General features: G+C 42.1%; 1 protein-coding gene and 1 long non-coding RNA gene across 4 annotated transcripts in view; both read right to left on the bottom strand.

Annotated features, from left to right (window-relative positions):
- Positions 1-27,519, bottom strand: part of E2F3 (E2F transcription factor 3) — a 79,758-nt gene that overhangs the window by 8,819 nt on the left and 43,420 nt on the right. For 2 of the 3 annotated variants that reach the window (XM_012753618.2, XM_012753622.2), the window contains exons 2-4: positions 3,936-4,047; positions 2,456-2,657; positions 914-1,072 (exon numbers count right to left, since the gene is read on the bottom strand). In XM_012753618.2, coding sequence (XP_012609072.1) covers positions 914-1,072; positions 2,456-2,657; positions 3,936-4,047 — 473 coding nt within the window. Of the gene's footprint in view, positions 1-913; positions 1,073-2,455; positions 2,676-3,935; positions 4,048-27,519 lie in introns of all 3 variants that reach the window. The other variant, XM_012753617.2, reaches the window with a different exon arrangement.
- On the bottom strand, positions 6,037-13,179 carry LOC142876328 (uncharacterized). The gene is made up of 2 exons (XR_012923222.1): positions 9,445-13,179; positions 6,037-9,092 (listed from the first exon to the last, which is right to left on the bottom strand). It is a non-coding gene; the product is annotated as an uncharacterized LOC142876328 (long non-coding RNA).

Here is a 27,519-nt window from a genome sequence, read left to right as displayed (position 1 = left end):
TCAAGATGAGACACTAGAAGAATCTGGGCGGGACATACTTCATTTTCTGTCTAATAAAGGTGTAATGCGGAATCATCAGCAGTTTGGAACTCAAACTAGAGATAGGATAACTTAAAATAATGTTTTCTGTCTTCCACTAGTAACTGAGTTGTAGGCAAATCTTGCGGGCATAATGAAGCAATCTCCCTCTTATTTTGTCTGTGGGGAGGTGATGAAGAGCAAGTTGTCCTGAGAGGGTCAACAGATTTTCATCAAGTAGGGAAGAAGAATTGGCTTTTCATATTTTTATTTCCAAGGACTCATGTTTGTAAAGGAACAGATGAACTGAGACTTCTCAGGTCTTGGCGTGCTTCCGAAATCAGTTTTTGGTGTTGGGAATCAGCATGATGCACTTTAAAAGTTATAGTATAATTTTCCTATATTCTTTCAAACCTTCAACTATAGTCCCATCAGACAGATTCAACAAATTCCAATTGCTACAATATCTGATGAAAAGAAAATAGAATGTGCAAACCCCAACAGTGACAGCTAACACCCACCAAAAATCTGGAAAGCCAAAGATGAATCTGCTTAGTGTTGTCATTAATATTAATACTGACACCTTATGTATCTTTTAATAGTATGGCCTTACGCTATGAGTATGCCCATATGTCTCAACCATACATGAATAAAATACTTTAAAAAACAGTTCCCACCTGGCTATCAAACTAGATAAGCATAGGATCCAGTCTGATGACTATCTTACCATAAATACTGACTTCTTAGGCAAAGATAAGTGGGTTACACGCACATGCACACACTTACTTGCATGAAACCAGAGTGAAAAATCTACCTTGTGTATAAATCAGATTGTCAACACTGGAAATAGTCTAGAAAGCACTAACCCCCAATGAACCGGTGGCACAAAGGATATCTTTGATTCTCTGAATCCTCGGTTAACAGTTTGAGGTCCAGGGTGCAGCTTTGGATCAGTTCATCTAATTTCTTCTCTTCCTGACTGAGCTCGGTCACTTCTTTTGACAGGCCTTGGCACTGGGCCAGCATGCCCCCATCCTCAGACAGACTGCAGCCCCTGGAAACCCAAACACAGACTCTTCATGGCTACTCATGAGAGGCAGGGGAGGGAGAAATGGCCCTTTGGGTGAATGTCCCCTCACACTGCTTGTTAGCCAAGTGTTAAAATCAGAACACTTATACATTTTTTCATAAATACAGTCCTGCACTTCTCACACCATAGAAATTAAGCAAAAAAGCATTGCTATTTTCAGGGTTCTTTCTTTCAGGGGAGGCCTCTTCTTCAGAGGGCTCAAATCTAGAGGGCAAAAGAAGGCAGCCACCTCTACCTCTCCTCCTATATGCCTTCTAGGGGGGGGAAAAAGGTGGGGTGGGGGAAAGGATAGAAAAACAGAAAAGATGAAATGGTTCAAAATTCATTCTTTTTCTTTTAAATAGAGATGGGGTCTCGCTTTTGCTCAGGCTGGTCTTGAACTCCTGAGCTCAAGAGATCCTCCCACCTCAGCTTCCCAGAGTGCTAAGATTATAGGTGTGAGCCACCACGCCTAGCCAAAATGGCTCAAAATTTAAAACAAGTCACCTAAAAAGCATGAAGGACTCAGGTAACTTCTGAGGGTTTTATACCAACACTTAAAAAGAAAAGGAAGCAAAGGAAACAGCTGTGTGTGGTGTACGCAAGAACAAAGACCAGTGCCTGATGTTTCTCTAAATCATAGGCCAAAACGAATTACCAAACTGTCACAAAATTCCAAAAAGCACAAAGAAGTTACCCGTTATCATGTCTGAATTAGTATTCTTTTTCCAGAGACACCCCATAACTGATTTATTACTTCCAATATGCTCTAATAGTTCAATACTGTCCTTATAAAAATTGGCTGTTCAGATGCTCCGACCAAAATTCATAAATGACATCATCACACGTGTGGGTGTACAGGTAACAACGGTTCTCATTCCTGCTTTACAGAGGAAACTGAGGCATTTAAGTCTTGCCTTAATTTATACAGAAAGTGAGTTAATCTGTTATTATCACCGTGAATAAAGATGCTTTGTGACTGACTGTGCGAATGTGAATGTACACACAGATGACTCTTAAGCCATAGTTAATTTCCAAATTCCTACTAGAAACAAGCCAAAGACGTGTGCAGGCATCGTGTGAGCAGACACACAGACGTGAGTGTAACCAATGACCAGCACTCCGGTGACCACTGCAGGGTCCCCTTGCTTGACTCTCAACAAATACAAATCCTCTCACCTCTGACAGTATCTAAACAGAACGTCCCTTTGTTAAAGAGACTTTGAGCTTCCGGCTAAGAAGCTGAGGGGGGAAGAGGGAATGAGAGAGGAGAAACGATGTGTGGGCATGGAGGTGGAAGCTGGGACGGGCGGTTTGAAATGACCCCCTCGGACCCGGGGCCCGGGGAGGCCATCGACTCCTACTCACATCCACTGGACGTTGTTTTTAGACTTCTTCTTAATGAGGTGGATGCCTTCCAGAACGTTGGTGATATCATAAATCCTTCTCTTTTGCACCTTTAGCACCTCTGCTGCCTTGTTCAAATCCAAGACCCCATCAGGCGATTGGCTCAGGAGCTGAATGAACTTCTTGGTGAGCAGACCAAGGGACGTATCATACCGCGTTTTTTCTGAGGGAGATTTTGGAGCTTAAAGAAAAACAAAAACCGAGCGGGTGGGGGAGGGGATAGGGGGAAAGGTAAAGAAATGAAGGGTGTCTTTGCAGTTAAGCAAGCCCTCTTTCCCACTGCAGCCCAAGTATTAGTATCTGAAGCAAAGCTGCCGTTGCTGTTTTCGGCAAGTTATAGAAAGCTATGGAATTGCTTTATTAGAAGAGGAAGGCACGATAAAAATTCTTGTGTTTGATTAAAGCAGTTCACTTTGAATTTCTGAGTTATTCTATATTAGCTCACCCTGGGTTTAATAAGTAATCTCACACCTAGTAGGTATAGCTGCTGAGGGAATGAAAAAGTGCTCTGGCCACAGGGGATCAGCACGCTGGGGCCTCCCCTGAGGAAGCCAGGCTACGGGACAGGGTCTCACATAGACCCGTCCGTACCTGGCCTTTTAGGCTTTGGTACCTGTGTGTGTGTATCACTTGCTCACTACTTTTTCGAATGATGCTTCATTTTGATGAGTAACACGTGGAAAAGTTTTTCTATCAAATCTCCCCATCTCTCTTAGATGAAATTTCCTTATTTAATATTGCACTTAGTCCCTTACAGGCATACAGGTCCAGGTTTTAATTTAGCATCACACACAATTTGTGGATTGCCTAATGCATAAACTGCAGGACGGGAAAGAACAGTCTTTACGTTAAATGCAGCACACATAAAGGAACTATATGGCTATTTCTAACCTATTTTTTTTTCTCTTTCTCTCTCTCTCTCTCTCTCTCTCTCTCTCTCACAAGAAACAATAATAGTATTTTATGGAAAGGGAGAGAAGCTGCAATTTACTGGGCTTAATCAATTCTTATGCTACCATATGCTGAGCTGGAGATTGAGGTCGGCACAGACGTTACTGATTCTGGCATAGCTCGTGGACACCCAGTTTGCCTCGGACTCCGAAGCAATGTCCATTAAGGGAAGTTAAAATTAAATTTGATTATAGAACGATGCCCAAAGCTTGTATTCTGAGTTAAAAAAAAAAAAAAAAGAAAGAAAAGAAAACTGCATACAGTTAAAGAAGCCGTCCTTTGTCAGTATTCAGGTACCAGAGTGACTCTGTAGCCTTTGGTGGGCTGTCTGCAGACGTTGTATTTATTTTTTGGGATAAGCACAGAAAGGAATGAAAAAGAACAAAACATGCCAAAATTATGCACACCTTGGCATCCTTCCAGCCACAAGCTTTGAAAGTTGGGAATCCCACACCAAGGAGAATAAGGAAAGAGATGAAAGAATCCTTACTTTTTGGACTATCTGGACTTCGTAGTGCAGCTCTTCCTTTGCCTTTGGGGGTTTTTAAACCATCTGAGAGGTACTGATGACCACTTTCTCCTAGCTCCAGCCTTCGCTTTGCCTGGAATAAGAAAGTGTGCTCGTTCGTCACTGGTCATATGGACAATAACAAGAAGGGAGGCTGTGTGCGGTCTGCCCTGCCAAATGCTGCTGCCTCGTGCCAGCTCTCACCCCTCTGCTCCACCCCACTCAGCATCTTGTCATTCCCTAGAGCCAGGATCCTGGCTCTGGAGGCCTGGCTGTCATGCGCTCTCTCTCTTTGCCTGCCGTGATCACCTGTCCACACTCAGATGGACAAACCCAGCGATTCTTTAGCGGTAGGTTCCGGAGCCACTTTGTTCATCTACTCATTGATTCAGCAAACGTGCCAGGCATGGGGCTAGATACTAACAATATCGCAGGCGCCATGGAACTTAAATTCACTTTTACCGAGTGAGCTGTTCCCGCCTACCTCCTATTCCCTGACCTGCACTGGACCCCCTTCTTTGGGCTCCCCAAACACTCTGTATTCCTTGGTACCGTAACACTTATTGGGTATTACTGTAAGAGTTATTTTACTTATCTGTTTCTCATTTCCTTTAAGGCAGGGACTGTTTCCCATTTATCTTTGTATACCCAGTGCTTGGCACAGAGCCTGGGTTTCTGTAGGTATTCAATCACTCTCTCTATATACTGTATATTCAACGAAAGAAAGAGTGATTGAATAGTACCACAACTTGCCACAGACTACAAATGGTCCTTCATCAGAAAAACAAATATCACACACACTCAATCTTGGGCTCCAACCAATATTACTTTTTCTCCATTTTGTCATTAAGCCTGGCAAATGAGAAGCCATTGCCTAAGTGTTTAACTTAACTCCATTTCAATTTTAAAATATCCACAGTGTCTTCTATGTACAGCAATGGGCAAGATAGATAAGGGTCCCTGCCTTCCTAGGGCTTAGAGTCCAAGACAGAGGACAGATGATTAAATAAGTAGTTGTTAAGTGCTAATTGTATGAGTATGATGGTTTTAGGCAGAAGTGGCTCCAACCAGACACCTGGCATGCCAATGTGTATTTAGGCAGATTCAGTGAGGGGATCTGCAATTTCTTCCAGTGAGGGGATCTGCAATTTCAAAATAACTCCCCATGATGTGGAAACATTAGTGATAACTTATCAGCTAATGACAGATATCCAGTTTCTGTTATCAGCTAAACCAGTGATGTCCATCCCAGTAGCCACTGGCCACCAGCTCATCCAAATTGACACATGTTACAAGAGTAAAATATACACTGGATTTTGAAGACTTAGCATTATAAAAAAGGGTAAACTATCGTAACAATTTTAATAGTGATTACATAGTAAATGATATTTTGGCTTTATAAAATAATAAAAAAACCTAATTGACCTTTGAACTGCATGGGTTCACTTATAAGTCACTACTGAGACAGCAAGACTAACCCCTCTTCCTCTTCCTCAGCCTACTCGATGTGAAGATGAGGATGAAGATCTTTATGGTGATCCAATTCCATTAATGCATAGCAAATATATTTTCTCTTCCTTATGATTTTTTTAAATATTGTCTTCTCTCTAGCTTACTTTATTGTAAGAATACAGTATATATTGTATTTAACATACAAAATATGTGTTAACTGACTGTTAATGTTATTGGTAAGGCTTCCAGCCAAGAGTAGGCTACTATAGGTAAGTTTTGGGGAGTGAAAAGTTACATGTGGATTTTTGACTGTATGAGAGTTGGCACCTCTAACCTCTGTTTGGTTTAAGGGTCAACTGTAGTATTAAAATTATTTCACCTGTTTCTTTTCATATGTTTTTCTACTATGTGGCTTGCATTTTGGACACTCATTATCTTTTTTACTGGATAGCACTGAGCTGAACGTTACTCTGAAGGCCCAGCAAGGACAATTTGGCAACTTGCTTTCTCAATTTCATTTAGCCCTCCCGGCTATGCTGTCAAACCTTCGTGTGGGCCTATTGTTTTGGTTGGACCAGCAAACATTCCCTCTTCATCAAGTAGAAGCCCTGTGACCCTTTTTTTTTTTGGGGGGGGGGGGAGCCGCCCCTTCCCTCTCATGGCCTAAGTACATTTGTGCACACAGGTGACCCAGGCCCAGCTAATCGTTGTGTCCTACCTTGCTTCTCCTCTCCCTCAGTGACTGGGTCAAGTGGCACATGGCCAAACCTGGATGAACAAAGGCTAACCCCGGGCATTTTTCTGGAGCTACCTGGCAAAAAACAGGTATGTCCTTTCAGTAGGGTTGATGAACTGGTAGCTTGAAGCTACTTGAGAATGGAGGCACCCAAGGGGAAAGCAGAGAAGGGTCCCAGGCCACCATGGAAACTCTGACTCCTGTCATGCACTGGGGACTTGGTCTTTCCTAGACTTAACAGTTTCATTAGCCAAGAAAATCTCCTTTTTGTTTACAGCACTTTGAGTTGGGAACATGGAAGTGTTGCAAGTGACCGCCTGCGGAACTGGCTGAGTCTAGTTGGGCTATGGTGCAAAGGGGAGCTGGCAAGCCTTGTTGAGTGGCAGAGTGTGTTGGTCACTTCTTGTGGTCACCAGGGAGGTCTAAGAGACAGGGATAAGCTTCGTTTGAGGCTGGCTCACCTAAACAAAAATGGCTTTGCTATGAGGGCCATTTTTCTCCGTAGAAAGTAATCCAAGAAGAAATAGAGCTACATCCTCTGCCCAAACTAAAGTCAACAGAAGGATAACAAAGTTAGAAAAGAGTTTGGGACACAGGCCCCCCCACCCCAACGCCTGGGCCCCCCCTAAGGCTGTACTCTCCTTGAGAACTAACTAGCCACTGGCCAGCAGCCTGGGGGCATATTAGCTTTGCCTTTTCATTCCAGGCTATTGTTTCAGATTAGCCTTGAGCAAAGGCCTATGGAAACTTTTAGCTGTAGATGAGAGACATTTCAGAGCTCTGCAGTTAAGAGATTGAGATCTAACTTCAAGGACTAGGACTAGGCTCAATGTGTGACTTTGATTACTAAGCACTAAGCCATAAATTGAATAAACCTAAGTACTGGAGAAGACAATCTCCTAAAATTAAAGGCACTTTTATTGCTAGAGAATCACTAAATCTATAAAGTGAAGGATTATGATGTCCTAGCCTGAAAGGGAATCAAATCACTACCCCATAAATCCACCCCATGAATAAATGAGCTGTGAGACAAGGGCAGCTCTAGAAATTCCTTCTAGAGGGTAGCTCTTGGGGCAGTCATGGTGGCCCCACAAACATGTCACCAAGGGCCTCCCATCCCTGTTGAGGAGGACATGACAAGCTCTGGAAGGTGACCAATTCAAATTGTTTCCCTTTTTCCAAATGGATGTTTCCATAAGGTTAGTTATCCTGTTACCTTTTACCCATGTTTAATGAATGGGGAGGGCTGAACTGGATTTGAGAGGACCACACATTCCCTGTTTGGTCCCAGATCTGAATATGGGTGTAATAATCAGACTCCCTTTTGAAGAAGGGCTAAGGATTTTGATACATGATGGAGCACCATTATTTCAATGCTTAACTTAGCAAATTCAAGCACACGCTTGCTAAAGCAAAAACTAGATGGTAGGATTTAAATAGATGATAATCTCCTTTGTCATCTCAATTTTTGTTTGTTTATAGTTGGAGTGTGTTGCTGAATGGAGGGTAATTCTATCATTTTCATGCAGATCTTCATATTACATGGCCCTGAGCAGTAAAACAACTAACCTATCTGGTGTTCTACAGAACGACCAGCCATTTGGCTCCAAGCAGGGGTAAAGGATGGATATGTGAGGTGCTATGTAGAGCTCCACTGGCACCTTCCTACAGTATTTTAAGGGTAACTTTGACTGTAATCAAGGTATGTGCTAATGTCAGAACCTCAGACCCAGGTAAGACAACATGTCTTTGTAATGAAACAGTTATAATAATTTCTGAAAACTGCACATATGAAAAGAAGAGTAAATGTTGGTCAGCCATGCAGTGGGTTGTGGAGAGCATCCATAGTTTCCACCTGTCTGGTATTTATTCTCCCTATCTTTTTCCCTTGGGGAAGGAACTCTTCCACAGCTCTTAGTTCTTGGTGGGTCCGATGAGTCTCCAAGACTGAAAATAAAAGGCCTGAGATTGCCCAACATTTTAGGCAGATCCTTCCCATCAAGGCTGCAGAGCTAAGTGCTGTTATCTTGTCCACCAATCAGTGTATTCCAATCCTGGGGCTAAAGTGTCTGGTGTAAGGATGGGCCCATGAATAATGCAGGATAGATCAGTCAAGCCTGGGATCTTTGTTGGGAATCACTGGGAAAGTACTGGGCTCTTTTCACTGGGAGTTATGAGGCCAGTAGGTTGTAGGCCTGGAGATAGTTGGGAACTGAGCCAACACAGAAGAAGAAAGAGCTAGAGAGGGGCTGAGTCCCAGTGCCTTCAAGAGAGGTGCTAGATACAGCCATGCCCAAAGGCAGATATACCACAGATTTTCATTTGAGAGCCAACAAATTCCTTTTGGTATAAGGCAGTTGAGTTACATTACTCACACTGGCAATCAATATCTGATAGTTACAGACCTTTAGTATTAATTATTATGCAATGAATATTTGAATGCTTTAGAATATACCATGCTAACCTGCTTCCCACTCAATTCTGTCATCTCACTTTCACAATAACTCTATAAAGCAGTTATTATTACTTCCTATTTTACAGAAGAAAAGTGAGGTTTAGAGTGCTTAAATAACTTTAACAAGATTCTGCCGCTGGAAAGTAGAATAGGCAAGTTATGCCAATTAAAGTCTGTGCTTATTAACTATTTAATACTTCATGAAAAGTATGAAAAATTGCCGCATAAAAACATTGAAAAGCTATATTAAATCGACAACATCCTAATATAAGCTGAAGTAACTTAATTTTATTCACAATTTTTAAAAACTCTTCTTTACATAATAAATGCACAGGGGAACTTAGGCAGCACACATGGGCATACATGGAAAGCAAACTTTTCTCCCGCTCCCAATCCTTAGTATCCTTCCTCAAAGGTAAGCAACTTCAATTACTTGGATATTCTTTCAGGTAGTCTAGGCAAATGCAAGCACGCGTATAGATATATACCACCATACCTTTTAAAGAATCTTTTTTTTTTTTTTGAGACAGAGTCTCGCTTTGTTGCCCAGGCTAGAGTGAGTGCCGTGGCGTCAGGCTAGCTCACAGCAACCTCAAACTCCTGGGCTTGAGCGATCCTTCTGCCTCAGCCTCCCGAGTATCTGGGACTACAGGCATGCGCCACCATGCCCGGCTAATTTTTTATATACATATCAGTTGGCCAATTAATTTCTTTCTATTTATAGTAGAGACGGGGTCTCGCTCTTGCTCAGGCTGGTTTTGAACTCCTGACCTCGAGCAATCCGCCCGCCTCGGCCTCCCAGAGAGCTAGGATTACAGGCGTGAGCCGCCGCGCCCGGCCCACCATACCTTTTAAAGAATCTTTACACAACGGCACCAAACCACACACTATTCTGTTAATAACAGATGTCCAAATTTGATCCCTATTGGAACATACAGAAATGACTTATTTTTCATAGCTGCATAATATTGTATTAATTCACACATCATGATTTATTCATGATGTCATAACCAGACATCTACTAATGGACATTCAACACTCCTCTACTATAATCATTTTCCCAATGAATATTCCTGCTGGCATTGTGCATGCAGTAGGTACTGCTTCACAAATTTTGCACTGAGGCAGAGAAGTTAAGAATTTACCCGAGGTATCTGTTAATCAGTGACAGATACCAGGATCTGAACCCTGGTCTCTTCAAATAATTGTCAGTGACCACTTCCTTGGCCTTATTGCCATGTCTCTCCTCTGCTTCACAGCGACTTCCGGGCTGCTGTTGCATGATTTAACCATGTTGGCAAACACACACTCCAGGTTTTCTCCCTGGACTCTAAGCTGGGGTCACAAGCAGCTTCGTTTCCCCAGGGCCTTGCATACAGCACGCACTATGCGTTCCGTCGGATTGACTCATTTATTTCGAATAAACCAAGGAATAAACTCCCAAAGTCCCTTAGCAGCTAAATTACAAAGCTCCAACGTTACCAACCTGCAGAAGGGACAGATGTGTGCGAAAGAATGGTGTGTATAAATAAAGAAGGAAAGAGATCAAGAGAGAGGCTGGAGTTTAATTTCTACATGACTTGAAAAGACTGTCAAGAAATATAAAGGAGTAAAATTAAAAGTTGTAGAAAGATATGTATAGTATGATCCCCTAAGGGTAAAAAACTATTAACATAAAACTATAAACCTCATTATAAATAACTGTCCATATATCCATAGAGGGAAAAAGTCTAGAAAGGTACACACCAAATGCTAGTGGTAGTTATCTCAGAAAGGAAAACTAAAGATGGAGTAATGACTTCATGCTTTCATTTCTGCAGTATTTTAAAAAGTGATATGTTTGCTGGGTGCCATGGCTCATGCCTGTGATCCTAACACTTTGGGAGGTTGAGGCAGGAGGATAGCTTGGGTTGAGCCCAGGAGCTCAAGACTTGCCTGGGCAACACGGCAAAACCCCATCTCTACAGAAAATAAAAAAATTAGCCAGGCTTGGCAGTACATGTCTGTAATATCAGCTACTCAAGAGACTGAGGCAGGACGATCACTTGAGCCCAGTAGTTCAAGGATGCACTGAGCTATGATGGTGCCATTGTACTTCAGCCTGAGTGACAGAGTGACACCTTGTCTCTAAAAATAAAAAGAGGTGATGTGTCTACATACATTAAATTTATACCATTCAAACTAGCAATTCCACTTCTTGGAGTACATCCTGTACATTTATGTTGTTTCTAGGGTTTGTCTATTAAAAACACCATCGCCAGTTTATCAAGTATTTGTGTTTTTCCACATGTCCAACCTCAGAAGAAAAACCCAGTAAGTTACTGTACATTTATATAACGGAATGTTATACAATTAATAATGATGCACATCTATATATGTAAGTTTTTTTAAAAAGCAGGTGTGAATAGTAAAACTATATTTTTTTTGGTGGGGAAATTATATGCACAGAAAGCAAGTAACTAAGGATACACACCACACACCAAATAGTTTTAAAGCATAAATCTTTGGGTGGTAGGCTTATGGTGATTGTACTTACATCTTCCTAGCTTTTTATATTTCAAAATCATGTTAAAGTGAGCGTGGGTTACTTGCATAACAGGAAAAGCAAAAGTCATTTCCATTTGGGGTTAAACAAAAGAAGTCTGGTGGTTTATTTTTTAGACTGTTGAACATCTTATATATCATTCAATGTGTATGGGTTCAAAACAGAAATGAGATATGCTACCAGCACGGGCACCCAGCTTCACGGTGGGAAGGGAAGTGATGTTCTTATCTGCCATGCACCTGAGCCACAGGGAAAATTAAATCAAGAACAAAGCATGGCCTGCTGTACGTTAACAAACTGTGACTACTAAAATCAACTTCCTTTCCCCTAGTTAATAACAGATCTGGGATAGGGAAAGAACTAGATACATAGTACAGTTTGTCTCAAAGCAAAGATGAGACAGGGCATTTTAAACAGAGAAAAAAGGAAAATAAAAGAAAATAGAAATGAACAGAATGAGGAAGAAGTTCAGTACCTCAGTGAAATAACCAAAAGGAGATTTTCAGCCTGAGACCAGACCACAGCTGAATCTCACTTGGATTCTGGCCATTAGGTCAGTGGGTCAGGGCACGAGGATTTTAAGAAAAGAACACCTCGTTTCCAGTGGTGACTATATATTAACTCAATTTGGGTAACCAATTTTCTTTTCTTTTCTTTTTTTTTAGGCAGAGTCTCATTTTGTTGCCTGGGCTAGAGTGCTGCAATATCAGTCTAGCTTATAGCAACCTCAAACTCCTGGGCTCAAGTGATCCTCCTGCCTCAGCCTCCTGAGTAGCTGGGACTACAGGTGTGTGCCACCATGCCCAGCTAAGTTTTTCTATTTTTAGTAGGGATGGGGTCTCACTCTTGCTCAGGTTGGTCTCGTACTCCTAAACTCAAGAGATCCTCCGGCCTCAGCCTCCCAGAGTGCTAGGATTACAGGCGTAAGCCATTGCACCCAGCAAGGAAATGCATTATAAATGCTGCAGTGAGCCCAGGGCGGATTCCAAGGGGGCATGAAGAAGGGCTGCATGGAGAAGTGGTGATCTAGGTGGCATGTCTGGGCTGTGGTCTTTGTAGGTGAATGAGCTTTGCCTTGCAGGAGTGAAGTGAGTGGAGTTTAATGGGCTGTCCAAACAAGGACAGAAGCGCAGACGCTTGAAGACCCCTGGTTTGGAGGTGCTGGTGGTAGGGAGGGGCTTTGGGTGCAGAAGGATGAGGAAGGGGCCAGCTCACGGTCCCTAACATGCCATGGTTCCCTGTCAACCTGTTATGTAGATGAGGTTATTTAAGATGAAGAGCTCCAAGGTCTTCGGCTTTTTTTCAGGGAGAGGTAAGTTCAGAATGTAATCAGAGCAGCAATTAGGTGGGAAGCCTGGTCAGAAACCAAACTGTCTTAGAAAAGCGTAAATGGTGAACTAAATAGGTATGCAGAAAACTCTAGTTGTTGCCTCCATCGTTTCTCACTTGGATTACTATTAATAGGATGGACTCCAAAGTTGGTCATTTTTCTTTTCATCTCTAAAATATCTAGGGTATTTAAATTTCACTATAGGCTTATTTGAAGACTAGTTTGGGACTCTAACCACATACATATGAATGTTTCTAAAGGAAAAATAATCTTAAACTGACTTACAATTTTTGGAGTAGAAGCCATTTACCTGTGAACTGGTGATTGTGTTCCTTTCTTTTTTTAAAAATTAATGTATTAAAAAAATTTATTTTTAAATTCTTAGAGATGGGGTCTCACTATGTTCCTGAGGCTGGTCTCAAACTTCTGGCTTTAAGCAATCCTCCCGCAGAGACGGGATGACAGGTGTGCACCTCCAGGCCTGGCAGAAGAAATGATGTTCCTTTCCATATACATTTATTTTGTTTTTAAGAATAATTTAAGACAATTAAAAAATAAACAGATGCACGTGATTTTTAAAAGCCCACTAGCTCTGAGAGAGCTTATAGTGGCTACCTCCTTGAGGTAACCAACTGTATTATTTCTTTGTATCTCCAGTATACACTTACACAGCTCTTTCTGGTTAGGCCATTTCAGTTATGCACTGACATCCTTCAATGAAAGGACACCTACTGTACTTTTTCCCGTTCACCCCAAGAGTTACACCATTATTTTTGGTTAAATAAAAAAACAGTGCTGTACATCATCATTATATAAATATTGTTTGCCATGGGGTCAAATAATATACTGAGATTGCATTTCCTTTCTTCTAAAGCTTGTTTGTTTTCCTTGGCATTTCCAATTGTCTTTCTTGCTCTTTGGTACCATTTGCCTTCACCAAATCCTCAACATTTTTCCAGCTCACCATCATATCAGATATTCTAGCAAGTCCCCACTTTTCCTCCTGCCTGAAGCTCTCGGATTTCCTGCTATCTAGAACTGACACCGACTCCAGGTTCTCCAAGCCTGCTACATCGCTGTCATTCGGCAATTTTCCTTCACTGTATGTAGTGTTGAAGCCTGGGGTGGACATCTGTCACTTTATTTGAGTGTCCAGCATCTGAACTGTCTCTCCTAGGTTTAGAAAATTCCCCACTTTTAACGTCTTGATGTGAGACAAGCCCACCGACTACAGAAGATGAAGTCACTTTTTGTGTGCTAATAAGTTCAGTGATGGCTGGTGGCTTCAGGACGGGTGCCAGTCACCAGAAGAAACCAAGGCATGATTAGAGAGGTGGGACTTTCAGACCCACCCCTCAACCTCCAGGGAGGAAGGAGGGGGCTAAAGGTTAAGCTGATCACCAAAGGACAATGATTAAATCAATCATGCCTATGTAAGGAAGTTTCCATAAAAACCCAAGCGCACAAGGTATGGAGGGCATCCGGGCAGCTGAACATGTGGAGGTGCCTGGAATGGGGGGTGCACCAGGGAGGGCACGGAAGCTCTGCACCCCTTCCCCCCACACCTTACCCTGTGCACCTCTCCATTTGTAACATCCTTCATAATTAACCAGTAAAGGTCAGTGTTTCTCTGAGTTGTGCGAGCCACCCTAACAAATTAATCAAACCAGAGAGGCGTTCCCCAATCAGTGAGAACCTTGATTTATAGTCGGTCAGTCAGGAGCACAGGCGAAACAACCCGGGGCTTGCGACTGGCACTGGAAGTGGGGAGCAGTCTTGCAGACTGAGCCGTCAGCCCGTGAGATCTGATGCTGCTCTGAGTAGTGTCAGAATTGAATGGGAGGACACTCGGCTGGTGTCCCCTGCAGAATCAATTGCTTGCCTGATGTCTGGGGAACCCCTCTCACACCCAATCTGGTGTTAGAAGTGTGTTGTGAGAGTACAGTAGTACAGAGTACAGAGAAACTGAGTTTGTTTTTCCCTCTATATTCTCAGAATTGGTGTCAGCTGGGATTGCTAGAACGGCAGGGCTCACAGAAACAGGTGGTTTAGGAAGAAAAAAGACAAAAGGGTGGGGGGTGAGACAGCTTGGCTTCCTAGATGCCCACGTGGTCACCCATGGTATGGAGCTGCAGGGCTGCAATCAACACTCAGCTACTAACGGTAAAGGTTACCTGGGGAATGTAGAGATGCAATGATTCGCCTCCCAGGGAGTTGTTTCACTGGATGTATTAAGAAATGCAGACTAATAAGAAAAAAAGGAAAATGTACAATCTCCTCACCAGTTATTGTTATCTGCGATAGTTAAAATGACAGTAAAAAGAGTGCTGGGTCGGCGGGGCGCAGTGGCTCACGCCTGTAATCCTAGCTCTCTAGGAGGCCGAGGCGGGCGGATTGCTTAAGGTCAGGAGTTCGAAACCAGCCTGAGCAAGAGCGAGACCCCGTCTCTACTATAAACAGAAAGAAATTAATTGGCCAACTAATATACATAGAAAAAATTAGCCGGGCATGATGGTGCATGCCTGTAGTCCCAGCTACTGGGGAGGCTGAGGCAGAAGGATTGCTTGAGCCCAGGAGTTTGAGGTTGCTGTGAGCTAGGCTGACGCCATGGCACTCACTCTAGCCTGGGTAACAAAGTGAGACTCTGTCTCAAAAAAAAAAAAAAAAAAAAGAGTGCTGGGTCGGACGTTGACTCTAGTCCAAGCTCAGATTTCAGATGGTCTGAGCTTTGGCCACCAGCCTTGAAGTTCCTGCCATGCCCCAAGGGAAAAATTATACAGGGGAATCAGAAAGTACCTCTGGGACCTTTGGTCACTAAGAAGGCAGCCAGTGTGGGGGAAGGGCAAACCCAAGAGACTACTGACAGTAGAGGCCAAGGTGGGAAGGAACTGTGTCATTTTGCAGATCGGTGCCATCAGCTTCCTGAAGCAGCTTTGCTAACATGAGCTGTGAGAGTCAGTGTCTCTGTGAGTATACAGAGTGGAAGAGCATGGCTGGGTTGATGCAGGACCCACAGCTCATGACTGAGCAACCACGGAAGGCTGTTCATGGTCCACACGCGCAGGACATTCCTGAGGGAACAGCCAGCCTGGTGGACTGCAAAGTCTGTCTACCTTGAAAAGGGGGGCTGCCGACTCCACCTATAAATGCCGAGTGCAGCGCCCCAGATGAAGCGGCTGACACGCTTTGTAGTCAAGCCATGTGAAACGGACTCTGTGACAAGCGGGATAGTCACCTGCTGAACATGCCTGTTACCCAGGTCATGGTAAATGCTGTGGTTATGGGTGTCCTTTTAATGTGGACGCCCCATGCAAACTTGCTGCTGCAAAATCGAGAGACAGTTCAAGAAGCCTTGTGAGATTTACTGTCTCAGCTTCCCCTCGTGAGTCTTAGGGACGCTAATAAAAAGACTGGGTTAATTTAACAAGAGAATGGGGAAAGGTATAGGGTAGGGTCAAAGAACTCATCACAGGAAGGTGGAAATTTTTAAATGGTTATTAAGAAATAGTGTGAATAAAGAACACATTGATAAGGATGAAACTAAGGGAGAAAGAAAGGGGAGAATCAAGGGACGCATCCCATTAGGGTGGAAATCTTTAGATGGCTATTAAGAAATGAGATAGGCCGGGCGCGGTGGCTCACGCCTGTAATCCTAGCTCTCTGGGAGGCCGAGGCGGGCGGATTGCTCAAGGTCAGGAGTTCAAAACCAGCCTGAGCAAGAGCAAGACCCCCGTCTCTACTATAAATAGAAAGAAATTAATTGGCCAACTGATATATATATATAAAAAAAATTAGCCGGGCATGGTGGTTCATGCCTGTAGTCCCAGCTACTCTGGAGGCTGAGGCAGAAGGATAGCTCGAGCCCAGGAGTTTGAGGTTGCTGTGAGCTAGGCTGACGCCACGGCACTCACTCTAGCCTGGGCAACAAAGTGAGACTCTGTCTCAAAAAAAAAAAAAAAAAAAAGAAATGAGATGAATAAAATGGAAATTGGAATAAAATGGGGTTAAAGCGAAGGTCGTATTAATGCAACACTATGGAAGGTTGGATGGAACAAAGGGAAGCCCTGCTGGTTACCCAACATTAAGGGGTTCCAAACAAACTTGCTGTCTTTATCCTAGTCTGAAGAAATTTAAAGTCAGAGGCAGAGACTACAATGAAAAATCTCATCTGAAATTGCCTGGGGCAACAGTCAGACAGATTAATCAAGATAAAGACTGACCAACAGGGAAGGGTCTCTCGGCCCAACCCCCTGCTGGGGACCCAAAGCCTTATGTGTGCAGGTGGGAAGAAGGCCAGGGGGTGCTGAAGAAAATTCTAGGCCTCCTTGCTACGGAGCCCCATGTACTGCCACGCACTGTGGTACCAAAACCCACTGGGGAAGCCTGGACTTGGGCTACATTTTGATTGAGAGAACATAGAACGTAAGGGCTGACTGGGCTGTAACAGCTGGGATGTTTAAACAGGCTTTACGTATAGAAATGTCTCTTTTACCTGAATGCTTTACAGGAATGGACATTGTGTCTGGCTGGGGAACACTTCCCAGACCCAGTACTGTGTTAATAAAACCAAAGCCTGTTGAGAAGGGTCCAATGGAGGCTACAGTTAGGAAAGTGACGGTTGATGGAATTAGGATAAAAGTTTATAGGAGATGTTGCATATCTGAATACACCCCACGTGAAGTGGTCGCATCTCTTTTACCTGACTGTATTATGAGGATGGACGCCGTACCTGCCTGGGAAATAGTTCCCTACCTAGTGCTGTGAAACAGCGGCCAGGTAAATCTGCCTCTCAAGCAGTATTAATTAGACACACTAAAAGGGAACCAGGAAGACTGCCCGAGCCCAGAGTCCTGGTGGGGACAAATTCTCAGTGCCATAGCCCTGTGGCAGCCTACACTAGGGGTTACAGCAAAAGCCTGTGAGTGCCTCGCAGCAATGATTACTGGGGACTTTGGACTAGAGAATTTCCACTTGAGGGACATTTACTACCTTGCTATGGGATATAACTGAAACTATCCCTATGAGTGAAGAACATAAGATAATCCTGATACCTGAAATGCCCATGTTTTGGGTGACGTCAGAGAAACACTATAATGGGGATGGCAGTGCCCGGAAGAGTCCCATAATAAAACAGGAGTGGTTTATATAGGATCGTGCTACCCAGGGAGTACAAAGAGGAGATACAAGCAAGGAGCCTCTTTTCCCCTAGGACTGACTCTGGAAATATAGGAGGAGCTGCTGGATTCTATAGCGCCCTAAAAACAGCTCTCAACTGACCGACAAAGGGCTGCTGTGCTTATGGATGGCAGTTCCAAGGTGAACAGACAACATCCTATTGGATCACCCATGTCCAATGACGCAATCAGCTGTGCCTACATAATGAGGCTTCCATAAAAACCCAAAGGGACTGGGTTCGGAGAGCTTTTGTAAAGCTGAATTCGTGGAGGTGCCTGGAGGGTGGTGCCCCTGGGGAGGGCACTGACGCTCTGCACGCCCCATCCCCCATACCTCATCCTCCGCATCTCTTCATCTGTATCCTTTGCAATATCCCTTATAATAAACCAGCATACATGTTTCCCTGAGTTCTGTAAGCCGCTCTAGCGAATTAATCCAACCTGAAGAGTGGGGTCATGGGATCCCCGATTTATAGCCGGTGGGTCAGAAGCACAGGTGAAACAGCCTGAGGCTTGCGACTGGCAGTGGAAGTGGGGGCCAGTTTTATGGGACTGAGCCCTCAACCTGTGGGATCTGACGCTTCTCCAGGGAGACAGTGTCGGAATTGAACTGGAGGACACCCAGCTGGTGTTCGCTGCAGAACTGATTGCTTGCTTGATGTCTGGGGAACCCCCAACCACAAATCTAGTGTCAGAACTGTATTTTGAAAAGTATAGTAGGAGAAACTGATTTTGCTTATTCCTCTATAATTCTCAGACATATCCAGCAAAAGTATCTTTCAAAAATCCAAAGGCAAAAATAGAGACTTCCCCAGAGATGCAAAAGCTAAAAGAATCCCTCACCAGCAGACCTGCACTAGAAGAAATATTGAAAGAAGCCCTTCAAGTAGAAGGAAATGATGCCAGATGGAAATATGGATCTACACCAAGCAATTAAGAGCACCAGAAATGGTAATTATGTGAGTAAATATATGTTTTCCCCCACCTTTTATTTAAATATCTTCAAAAGATATTTGACTATCTAAAAAAAAATAGTAAATTGTATTGTAGAGTTTGTAACAACATACGTGTAAGTACGATGCATAACATTAATAGCATCAAAGTCAGGGGAGAAATGGCAGTGAACCTTGTAAGGTAAGGAATACAGCATTATGGAAACCTAGAGTGAGCAAGGGCAAGCGACAAGGTAGAGCCACTCGCCCTACTAGATATCCAGACTTTCGCTGTGTTAACCGTAATAACCAGTGAAATGTGTACTGGCCCAGGGATAGGCAAATAGACCACGAGAATAGAATAGAAAACTCAGAAACAATTCTACACAAGGGAATGTCATGCATTGCAACGGGCCAGATCACTGCAAAGGATGGATTATTTAATAAATTGTTTATCTGAGAAGAAAAAAACTAAAATTGGATGGATTCCTCCCTCAAACCACACACAAAATTCAACTCCAGACCTAATGAGGGGAGCAGGAGACAAAGAAGAAAATATTTGACTGCATGGGAGGGAAGGATTGCACAAAGAAGACAAAATGCCCAAATCATACATGTATAAAACTACATTAAAACTGACTCTGGTCATCAAAAGACCACAATAAAATAATGAAAAGTTAATAACACATCAGGAGAAGATATGTACAATGCACATAACCATCTAAGAATTATTATCCAGAATGGGTAAGGAATTATTATAGTACTAACCAGTAAGAAAAGGACATATGACCCAAGAGAAAATTAGACAAAAGATAGGAATAGGCTATTCCCAGAAGAGTACACTAGATATGGCTGAAAATATTAATTATGAAATTAGTGAAACAAATTATAATAAAAATGAAACAAATTGGCCATTCATCAGATTGACAAAAATTATAAAGTCTGAAAATATCAAGTGCTGTAAACATGAGAAATCATGATACCCTACTTGAGGCAGGGTGAGTGGGGTGGGTGACCCCAATGGAAGACAGTTTTATCATTATTTAATGACTTCCACCCGCTCCTCAGTATGCACCATAAACTCTTGCACATATGGGCAAGGATATGTGAACTAGAATTTGTAAAGCAGCATTAGTACCAGTCTATAGTTATTGACATAGATCAATCACACAAATATAATAATACTGAGTAAACCCCCCCCAACAGAATGTATATGATATCCTTTTATAAAATTTTAAAACATTGAAAACATTATTAAATAGCACTGGCTGCCTTCTTAGTGACCAAAGGTCCTAGAGGTACTTTCTGATTCCCCTGTATAATTTTTTCCCTTGGGGCATGGATTAGAAGATGGGCACAGTGATGCAGGCTACTCAGGAGGCTAAAGCAGGAGGACTGCTTGAGCCCAGAAGTTCAAGACCAGCCTGGGCACCATAGTGAGACCTTGTCTCAAAAAGATAAAAGAAAAAAAATAAAAGAAGGAAAAAAAAAAAAAAGAAAACCAAATAGCATTAGAATAAACAATACATAGTAAAAGTATATACACATAATACAGATACAGAAAAATAAGAGAAACAACAGAGAAATGTAGGGGAAAAAGGACAGTGGGGAGGAAAACAAAAGCATCATTATTAACTATATTGTTAATGTCATTACATGGGTGTTATTCTTTCTACCCTTTGGGTGTGAAATATTTTAAAGTAAATTTTTAAAAACTAAAAATGAGAAGTTAACTAGTGAGGGAAAAGGAGGAACATGTGTCTTAATATAACTATTTTGGAGGATAATCTGGCAGTGTTAATATTTTAAACACGCATAACCTTTTGACTCTACAAGTGTTCTTCTGGGAATCAATTTATCCTAGTGAAATACTAAGAATGTGCATAGAGAGGTATGTATAAGGATGTTTATTACAGCACTGTAATTAATAGGGGTAAGTTAAAACAATCTAAATGACTATATTGTTCATTTAATAAGGGAATGTTTACATAACCATTCTATATTATATATCCATAATATAGAACATTATGTACCTGCAGTATTTAATGGGCAGGGTACATCCTTGCTTTATTTAGTAAGGCAGTGGTCCCCAATGTTTTTGGCAACAGGGACCATTTTCATGGAAGACAATTTTTCCACAGACTGGGAAAGGGAGAGATGGTTTCTGGATGACTCCAGCGCATTACATTTATTGTGCACTTTATTTCTATTATTATTACACTATAATATATAATGAAATAATTATACAACTCTATGGGTTGGGGACTCCTGCTCTAACAAACCTTTAATTTGTTAAGATGAAAATTATTTTGTATTAAAAAACAAATGTAGTCGGGGCATGATGACTCATGCCTATAATCCTGGCACTCCGGGAGGCTAAGGTGGGAGGACTGCTTGAGGTTAGGAGTTCCAGACCAGCCTGAGCAAGAGTGAGACCCCGTTTCTACTAAAAACAGAAAAATTAGCCTGGCATAGTGGTGAGTGCCTGTAGTCCCAGCTACCTGGCAAGCTGAGGCAGGAGGATGGCTGGAGCCCAGGAGTTTGAGGTTGCAGTGAGCTCCGATGTCAACACTACACTCTAGCTGGCCTGGCGACAGAGAGAGACTCTGTCTCAAAAAAAAAAATTTAAATGTAAACACAGTGATGTCAATTCTCAAATACACTGACTCTTCAGAATATAATTTATTGGTAATAGGAGAATTTCAGAACAGGCTCTTCATCTAAGGGTAGAAGTGGTACTTGATTTTTACAGATGGTATCACTGTTCTGGGATTACTAAGTCTTTTCCAATAATCCCTGGGACTTGACATCCCTCCTGCCATTCTCCCCCTTTAAGTCTTCCTGGCTGTATCATTAAAGAAAAAACAACTGTGGAAAATCTGACATATACCTCATTTCACATGATCCCAAACCAGTAAATACAGAATTAAACAACTTTTGAGGTGACAGAATCATCCTCAAACAAAACACCCCGATGGGGGCAGACAGTGGAAGAACCTCCCTTATTCTATTTTTTTTTCCCCTGAAACTTCCAGAGAAGCATCCTGGAACCATTTCTGGGAACAGAATATTAAAAATGCATTATCCACACAAAAAAAGCAAGACTTTTAGCTCTTTTGTCACGACAGAGCTTTACCAACAAGTTTATTGACCTTAGAGAAATTCAGTGTTTGAAGGACAGAATGGAATCCTTAGAAAGTGAGTAAAGTTACACTGATAAGATGTATCGGCTCTAAGAAGAGAATTCCGCTTTCTTAAAAACAACAACAAAGAACAGAAACTTATCTCCAAGCTCCACTGGTGAGCGGTGAGCGAGCTGTTGTTTCTAAGGCTGAGGAAATGGAGAAATGGTCTGGGAGGCAGGGACAGAGAAGAGCTGAGCTGGTGAGCGGGCAGGACGGCCAATGGGCAGAGCCATTCCTGACCTCTCCATGTGGGGTACACAAAGTGTGAATCTCCTCTTCTTAAACCTACTGGACAAAACAGTACAGCCATCAAAACAGAAAATGCACGCACAATTCTTTCAAAGGCGTCAAATTCCTCCAGTCACATCCTCAATCAGACTTCAACTCTGTTACGCTAATGTGGGCAAACGTTTTGATAGAGATCATGGTTCAAAAGCCTCTGGCTTCCCCACCACAGGTTCAGAACAAGGTCTTGGCCTTTTTCTACTTCATAATGAGCCACTACCTTTGTGGTTCCGAAGAAAAATCAAACTGAAAGGCCCACAGCAGTGATTGCTAATGAATACATAGGAAATCATGCTCATTTTTCAAATGCACATAAAAAGATCTTGGAAAAAAAAATAGTAGGAAAAAATTGCTTTTTAAAAAATGTGGGCTGGAATAGTGATCCAGAAGCTATAAAAATATACAAACTTGATAATACTGACTTCATTGAACATGTATACCAAGAAAAATGTTCTTCCTGTAATCCTAGCTCTATGGGAGGCCAAGGCAGGCGGATTGCTCAAGGTCAGGAGTTCGAAACCAGCCTGAGCAAGAGAGAGACCCCATCTCTACTATAAATAGAATGAAATTAATTGGCCAACTAATATATATAGAAAAAATTAGCCGGGCATGGTGGCGCATGCCTGTAGTCCTAGCTACTCGGGAGGCTGAGGCAGTAGGATCGCTTGAGCCTAGGAGTTTCAGGTTGCTGTGAGCTAGGCTGATGCCATGGCACTCACTCTAGCCTGGGCAACAAAGTGAAACTCTGTCTCAAGGAAAAAAAAAAAAAAAGAAAAAGAAAAAGAAAAATGTTCTTTATCTACATAAGTTTTGAAAAAAAAATGCTAGCGTGTTGTGCAGGAAAGGAATGATGATAATACTAACCTTTACTAATGATAAAGTCAATAACAAACTACAAAGTTTATCAAGACTCCTGGCTCCATGTAGCAGTCTGATGAGTACAGGAAGAGCAACAATTTATTTGAACAGGAATTTAGCTCAGGTGGAGCAAACAAGGCTGGGGGCGGTGGGCAACAGTGGCAGGTGTAGCTAGGTGGCCACTCAGAGTTTGTCTCCCTCTTACAAGCACTTACTTTCCAACCCACTTATCTCTTCACTACCTCTAGTCTATATACCTTGCAATAATTCTAGGCTCTAGATGCTACTTCAATAGATGCTTGTTATTGGAACATTAAAGAGAGAAGAGAACTGAGGATCTCAAGAGGTACTCTAGTTGAACCTGACAAGTCGGAGACAATTTCTCCCTAGGCTATACTTATTTCCAGTTGCAGGCAAGGGGGGTGCCGAGTAGAAACCCTCTTCATCTCTGCAGCCCTGCCTACCTCACATCCTCCCACTACCTCTCTTCCTGCTGGTTCGCAGCCTGGAAATCTCACCTGTGGGCAAGGTGAGGTCACACACCTAAAATGCACTGCTTTTCTTGATGAATGACCCCAAGTGAACTTCAAAGAACTCAACATGAAATTGACTTGGGAATTCATCAACAGATTCCTATTATTGGGGGTTAACTTCCCTTTTTGCAATGAAATCATTACAAATGCAAAATAAGTACCTGGTTATTTTAAAAGCAATGAATACTTAACTAACTGTGCGATAAACAAAACTTCAGGATCTGTACAGATAAATTAAAGTATGCCAAGATGAGAACATTATTTATAAATTAAAGTTATCTAATTAAGAAAAACCCTGATAGTTTTATTATACATATGGTTAATGAATCTTATAATGACTGGTACTTTTTTCAACTAGTGGACGGACATTAATTTCTTTTTACAAAATCTATTTGTATTCGCACACTGCATTGCTCACTAAAATATGTGTGTGAGTGTGTGTAGGCAGTCATTTCATAAAAAGCAAGGAGGAAAACAGGACTATTTGAATCACATTCCAATTTAGGAGAATTCTCTTTATGACAATGTTCTCAGAGTCGTTTATAAAGGTGAATAAAATAAGAAACTACAAGAACGGATACATTAAAATGAGTTTTATTTCTGTTGTATAATTCTTTTTGTCAGTATGCAAAAGATAACTTAATTTTTTTTTTTTTTAAACTGGGAGACAAGAGGACTGGCAAGAAAACTTGGCCAAGTTACAGATCCTCCCTGGGCCTCAGTTTCTTCATTTGTTACAAAGTATAGAGAGGACTGAAAATTCCCTAAAATATTCCCAGGGCTTGAATGCCTGGAAGGGGCTCTGAAACCTCACATAGTGACAAAGTTAATGGGTTTACCTCTTTTGTTCATTTCCCCTTGCCATTGCTGAGCAAGACTGACCAGAACCTCGCAAATGCTAAATTCACCAGAAATTTTTATTAGATTACAGTGAAGAACGTAAAGTAAGCAAAATATACTTCAAAAACCATTAGAGAACCCAAAGCAAAAATTGAAGAATAACAAAAGTCTCCTGACTTGTGACTTAGTCTGTGGCCAACTACATATGCTCTTTGCCTCGCTTAAACTTCAGGGGTGGCTATGGCAAGCCTCAGCTGTGTATCATTTCATGAGTTCTTTCCTTGGGTTCCTAAGGGTCGGTTCTAGAATTGTCTAGAGTTGCAAAAGGGATGAGAGAATTTCTTTTTATTCCCGCCCTATTACCACACGATTTATGACCCAAATGGCACCCCTGTCCAAGCATTTGGGACACCCTTGCCCCAGGGCCTGTGCAAAAGAATGCTTACTTTATTACGGTTGTGCTCTGTCTTCAGGGAAAGCAGGATGTTTAGAAAGTTTTGTTCTTAATCCTCATCTCCCTTTTCAGCCAACTATGACTCCCTACAGGGAAAATTGTGCAGCAGAGTCAATAAATATCATGGACTTCTATGTAGGACTGTCTGCTGCTGGGGACAAGGCACTATTCGAAAAGTCAAAAGGTAGAAAAAGATCTAGAAAGAACCACTGCTTTCCCAGGAGCTCTCAAAGACAGCAGAAGCTTCTGCAAGTCAGAGTCTCCAAAGAGGGTTGGATTCAATCTGCTAAATGCATCCAAATGGAGCCAAATAGGAAAGTCCAGTGCTGACCTCTCTGGCGCAGGCCTCCACTGGCATTTTATCACTTTGCTTGCAGCCAACAAAATCAATCAGCAGGACTATTACAATGAAATACACAGGATGCAGAGAGAAACACATACTACAACGTGGGTTCTTTGGACGAGAAGCCATCCAAAAAGGAGTTGATTTAATTTACAAGCAACTTGCTACTTAAACCATAAATTTCTTATTCTGATTGTACCAGCGTTCAGGACCACTTTCTTGCGTGTGATATTTGGTCTCCCTTAGGGTCCTTATTATGATAACAAAAATTACTTTTTTTTTTAAAACAAATGTACAAGTTTCTGGTTCTCAAACTTGGATACACGTTGGAATCAACTGGGAAATTTGTTTTAAAGTCCCGATCCCTGGGTCCCCCATTCCTGAGATATGGAGTTAGTTACATGGGTGGCTTGGGTAGCAGGATTTTAAAAAAACTACCCAGTGGATTCTATTGTACAGGAAAGTTTTAAAACTACTGCTCTAAGCTGAACCCTGGTTGGCAATTAGGCTTAGAGGGTACTGCTATTTATGGGAACTCTGCCTTAACCTGTCAAATATAAGTGCTATTATGGGGTGGCTAACAGTCATCAGAGGTATTCTGTTCTGGTATCAAATTATTTTTAAAAGGCAGAGGGGCAAGGGATGAGAAGAAACAATGATGCTTTTGTGGGGGTAAGACAAGTCTTCAAAGCTACAAAACTTCCTAGCATATTATAGAAACCAGTTTTGCTGTTTTTTTTTTATTATACCACAAAGGGAAGCACACTGACCCAGTGGCAACTTTTTGGATGTAAGATGTACTAATCCAAAGCACTAGTGAGATATCTTTGTGACTTCTGGGAAAAAACCCAGAGAAGTTTCCCACTCTAAGAATACCACTGTCAAAGAACCCATATTGTCACTTCCTGCTAGTCTTTACATTTTTACATGTCAAGAAGATAAGGACTGAATCTAGCCACCTATAGGGTTGCAATTAGCCATTATGAAATTAAATAGGACTTCTAAGGTCATGGGGGGGTCTCAAACTTGAGCATGCTCAGAATCACCTGGAAGGCTTGTTAAATTCAGATTGTTGGGCCCATCCACACAGGATCTCTGATTCTGTAGGTCAAGGACGGCAACCTGGCTAGTCTGCCAAGTTCCCATGTGATGCTGATGCCCCTGGTATGAGGACCACAAGTTGAGAGCTCCTGTTCTAAGGGCTCACAAAAGGCATGGTCCTTGAGTAACAAATATTTCTATCGAGCTTCAGGCATTGTGACAAACACTTTGAGTGACAGGAGACGCTGCCTTAAGATAAATCTTGGCATTTGTGCCAAGAGGTAAAATTTTTTCACTCCCCTACTAGTCACAAACAGGTGGGCTCAGTTAACGCCATTCATTCACATGTGAGTAAACATCACCCTTGGAAAAGAAAGTGGAAGAGGTGTGTTAAGTTAAAAAGAGAAGGACCTAAAAACATTCTTTCCAAAAATTGTTGACCCGTGGTTTCTTGTTTTACAAAGGAGGAGTGGCTATTTTTCATTTACAAGATGATTACTTTATAATGGTGGCATTTTAGTAAGGAGAAAAGTGGGCTTCTTGACAAAGATGTTAGGGGCAACTGGGTAGCCTTCTGGAAAGAAAGGTGAATCCATACTCAATAGACTATCAGGATAAACTTCAAACGGAGCAGATATTTAAATGTAAAAAATATAACAGCACAGAAATTCTACAAGAAAATATGGATCAACTCCTGTACGTGTGTGTATGTAGAAGGTGGTTGGTGGAGGGTGCTCTCTGTGACTTAAAATCACCCAGAAACCATAAAATAAAGAATGGAAAAATTGTACCGTGTAAAGCTTAATTTCTGTGAGGCAAATAAAAACCTCAAAGACTAAAGAAAACGATAACCTGAAAAAAAATATTTGGAGATCATATCACAGACTTACAGCTAATAATCTCCCTATCATGTAAAGAGCCCGTGCAAATCAACAAAAGATCAACAACCCAATAAAGTAAGTCAAGTACAGGAATATACAGTTTGAAAAAAAAGGAAAAAGAAAAATACAAGTGGCTTTTAAAAAAAACATATTAGGCCGGGTGCAGTAGCTCACGCCTGTAATCCTAGCACTCTGGGAGGCCGAGGCAGGCGGATTGCTCGAGGTCAGGAGTTCAAAACCAGCCTGAGCAAGAGCGCGACCCCGTCTCTACTATAAATAGAAAGAAATTAACTGGCCAACTAATATATATAGAAAAAAATTAGCCAGGCATGGTGGCGCAGCGCATGCATGTAGTCCCAGCTACTTGGGAGGCTGAGGCAGGAGGATTGCTTGAGCCGAGGAGTTTGAGGTTGCTGTGAGCTAGGCTGACGCCATGGCACTCACTCTAGCCTGGGCAACAAAGCGAGACTCTGTCTCAAAAAAAAAAAAACAAAAAAAAAAAACATATTAAAAGATGTTCAA

The sequence above is a fragment of the Microcebus murinus genome, chromosome 15 (assembly GCF_040939455.1).
Source record: "Microcebus murinus isolate Inina chromosome 15, M.murinus_Inina_mat1.0, whole genome shotgun sequence".
Classification (NCBI taxonomy): Eukaryota; Metazoa; Chordata; class Mammalia; order Primates; family Cheirogaleidae; genus Microcebus; species Microcebus murinus.
This window is presented reverse-complemented; position numbering and strand designations above follow the sequence as displayed.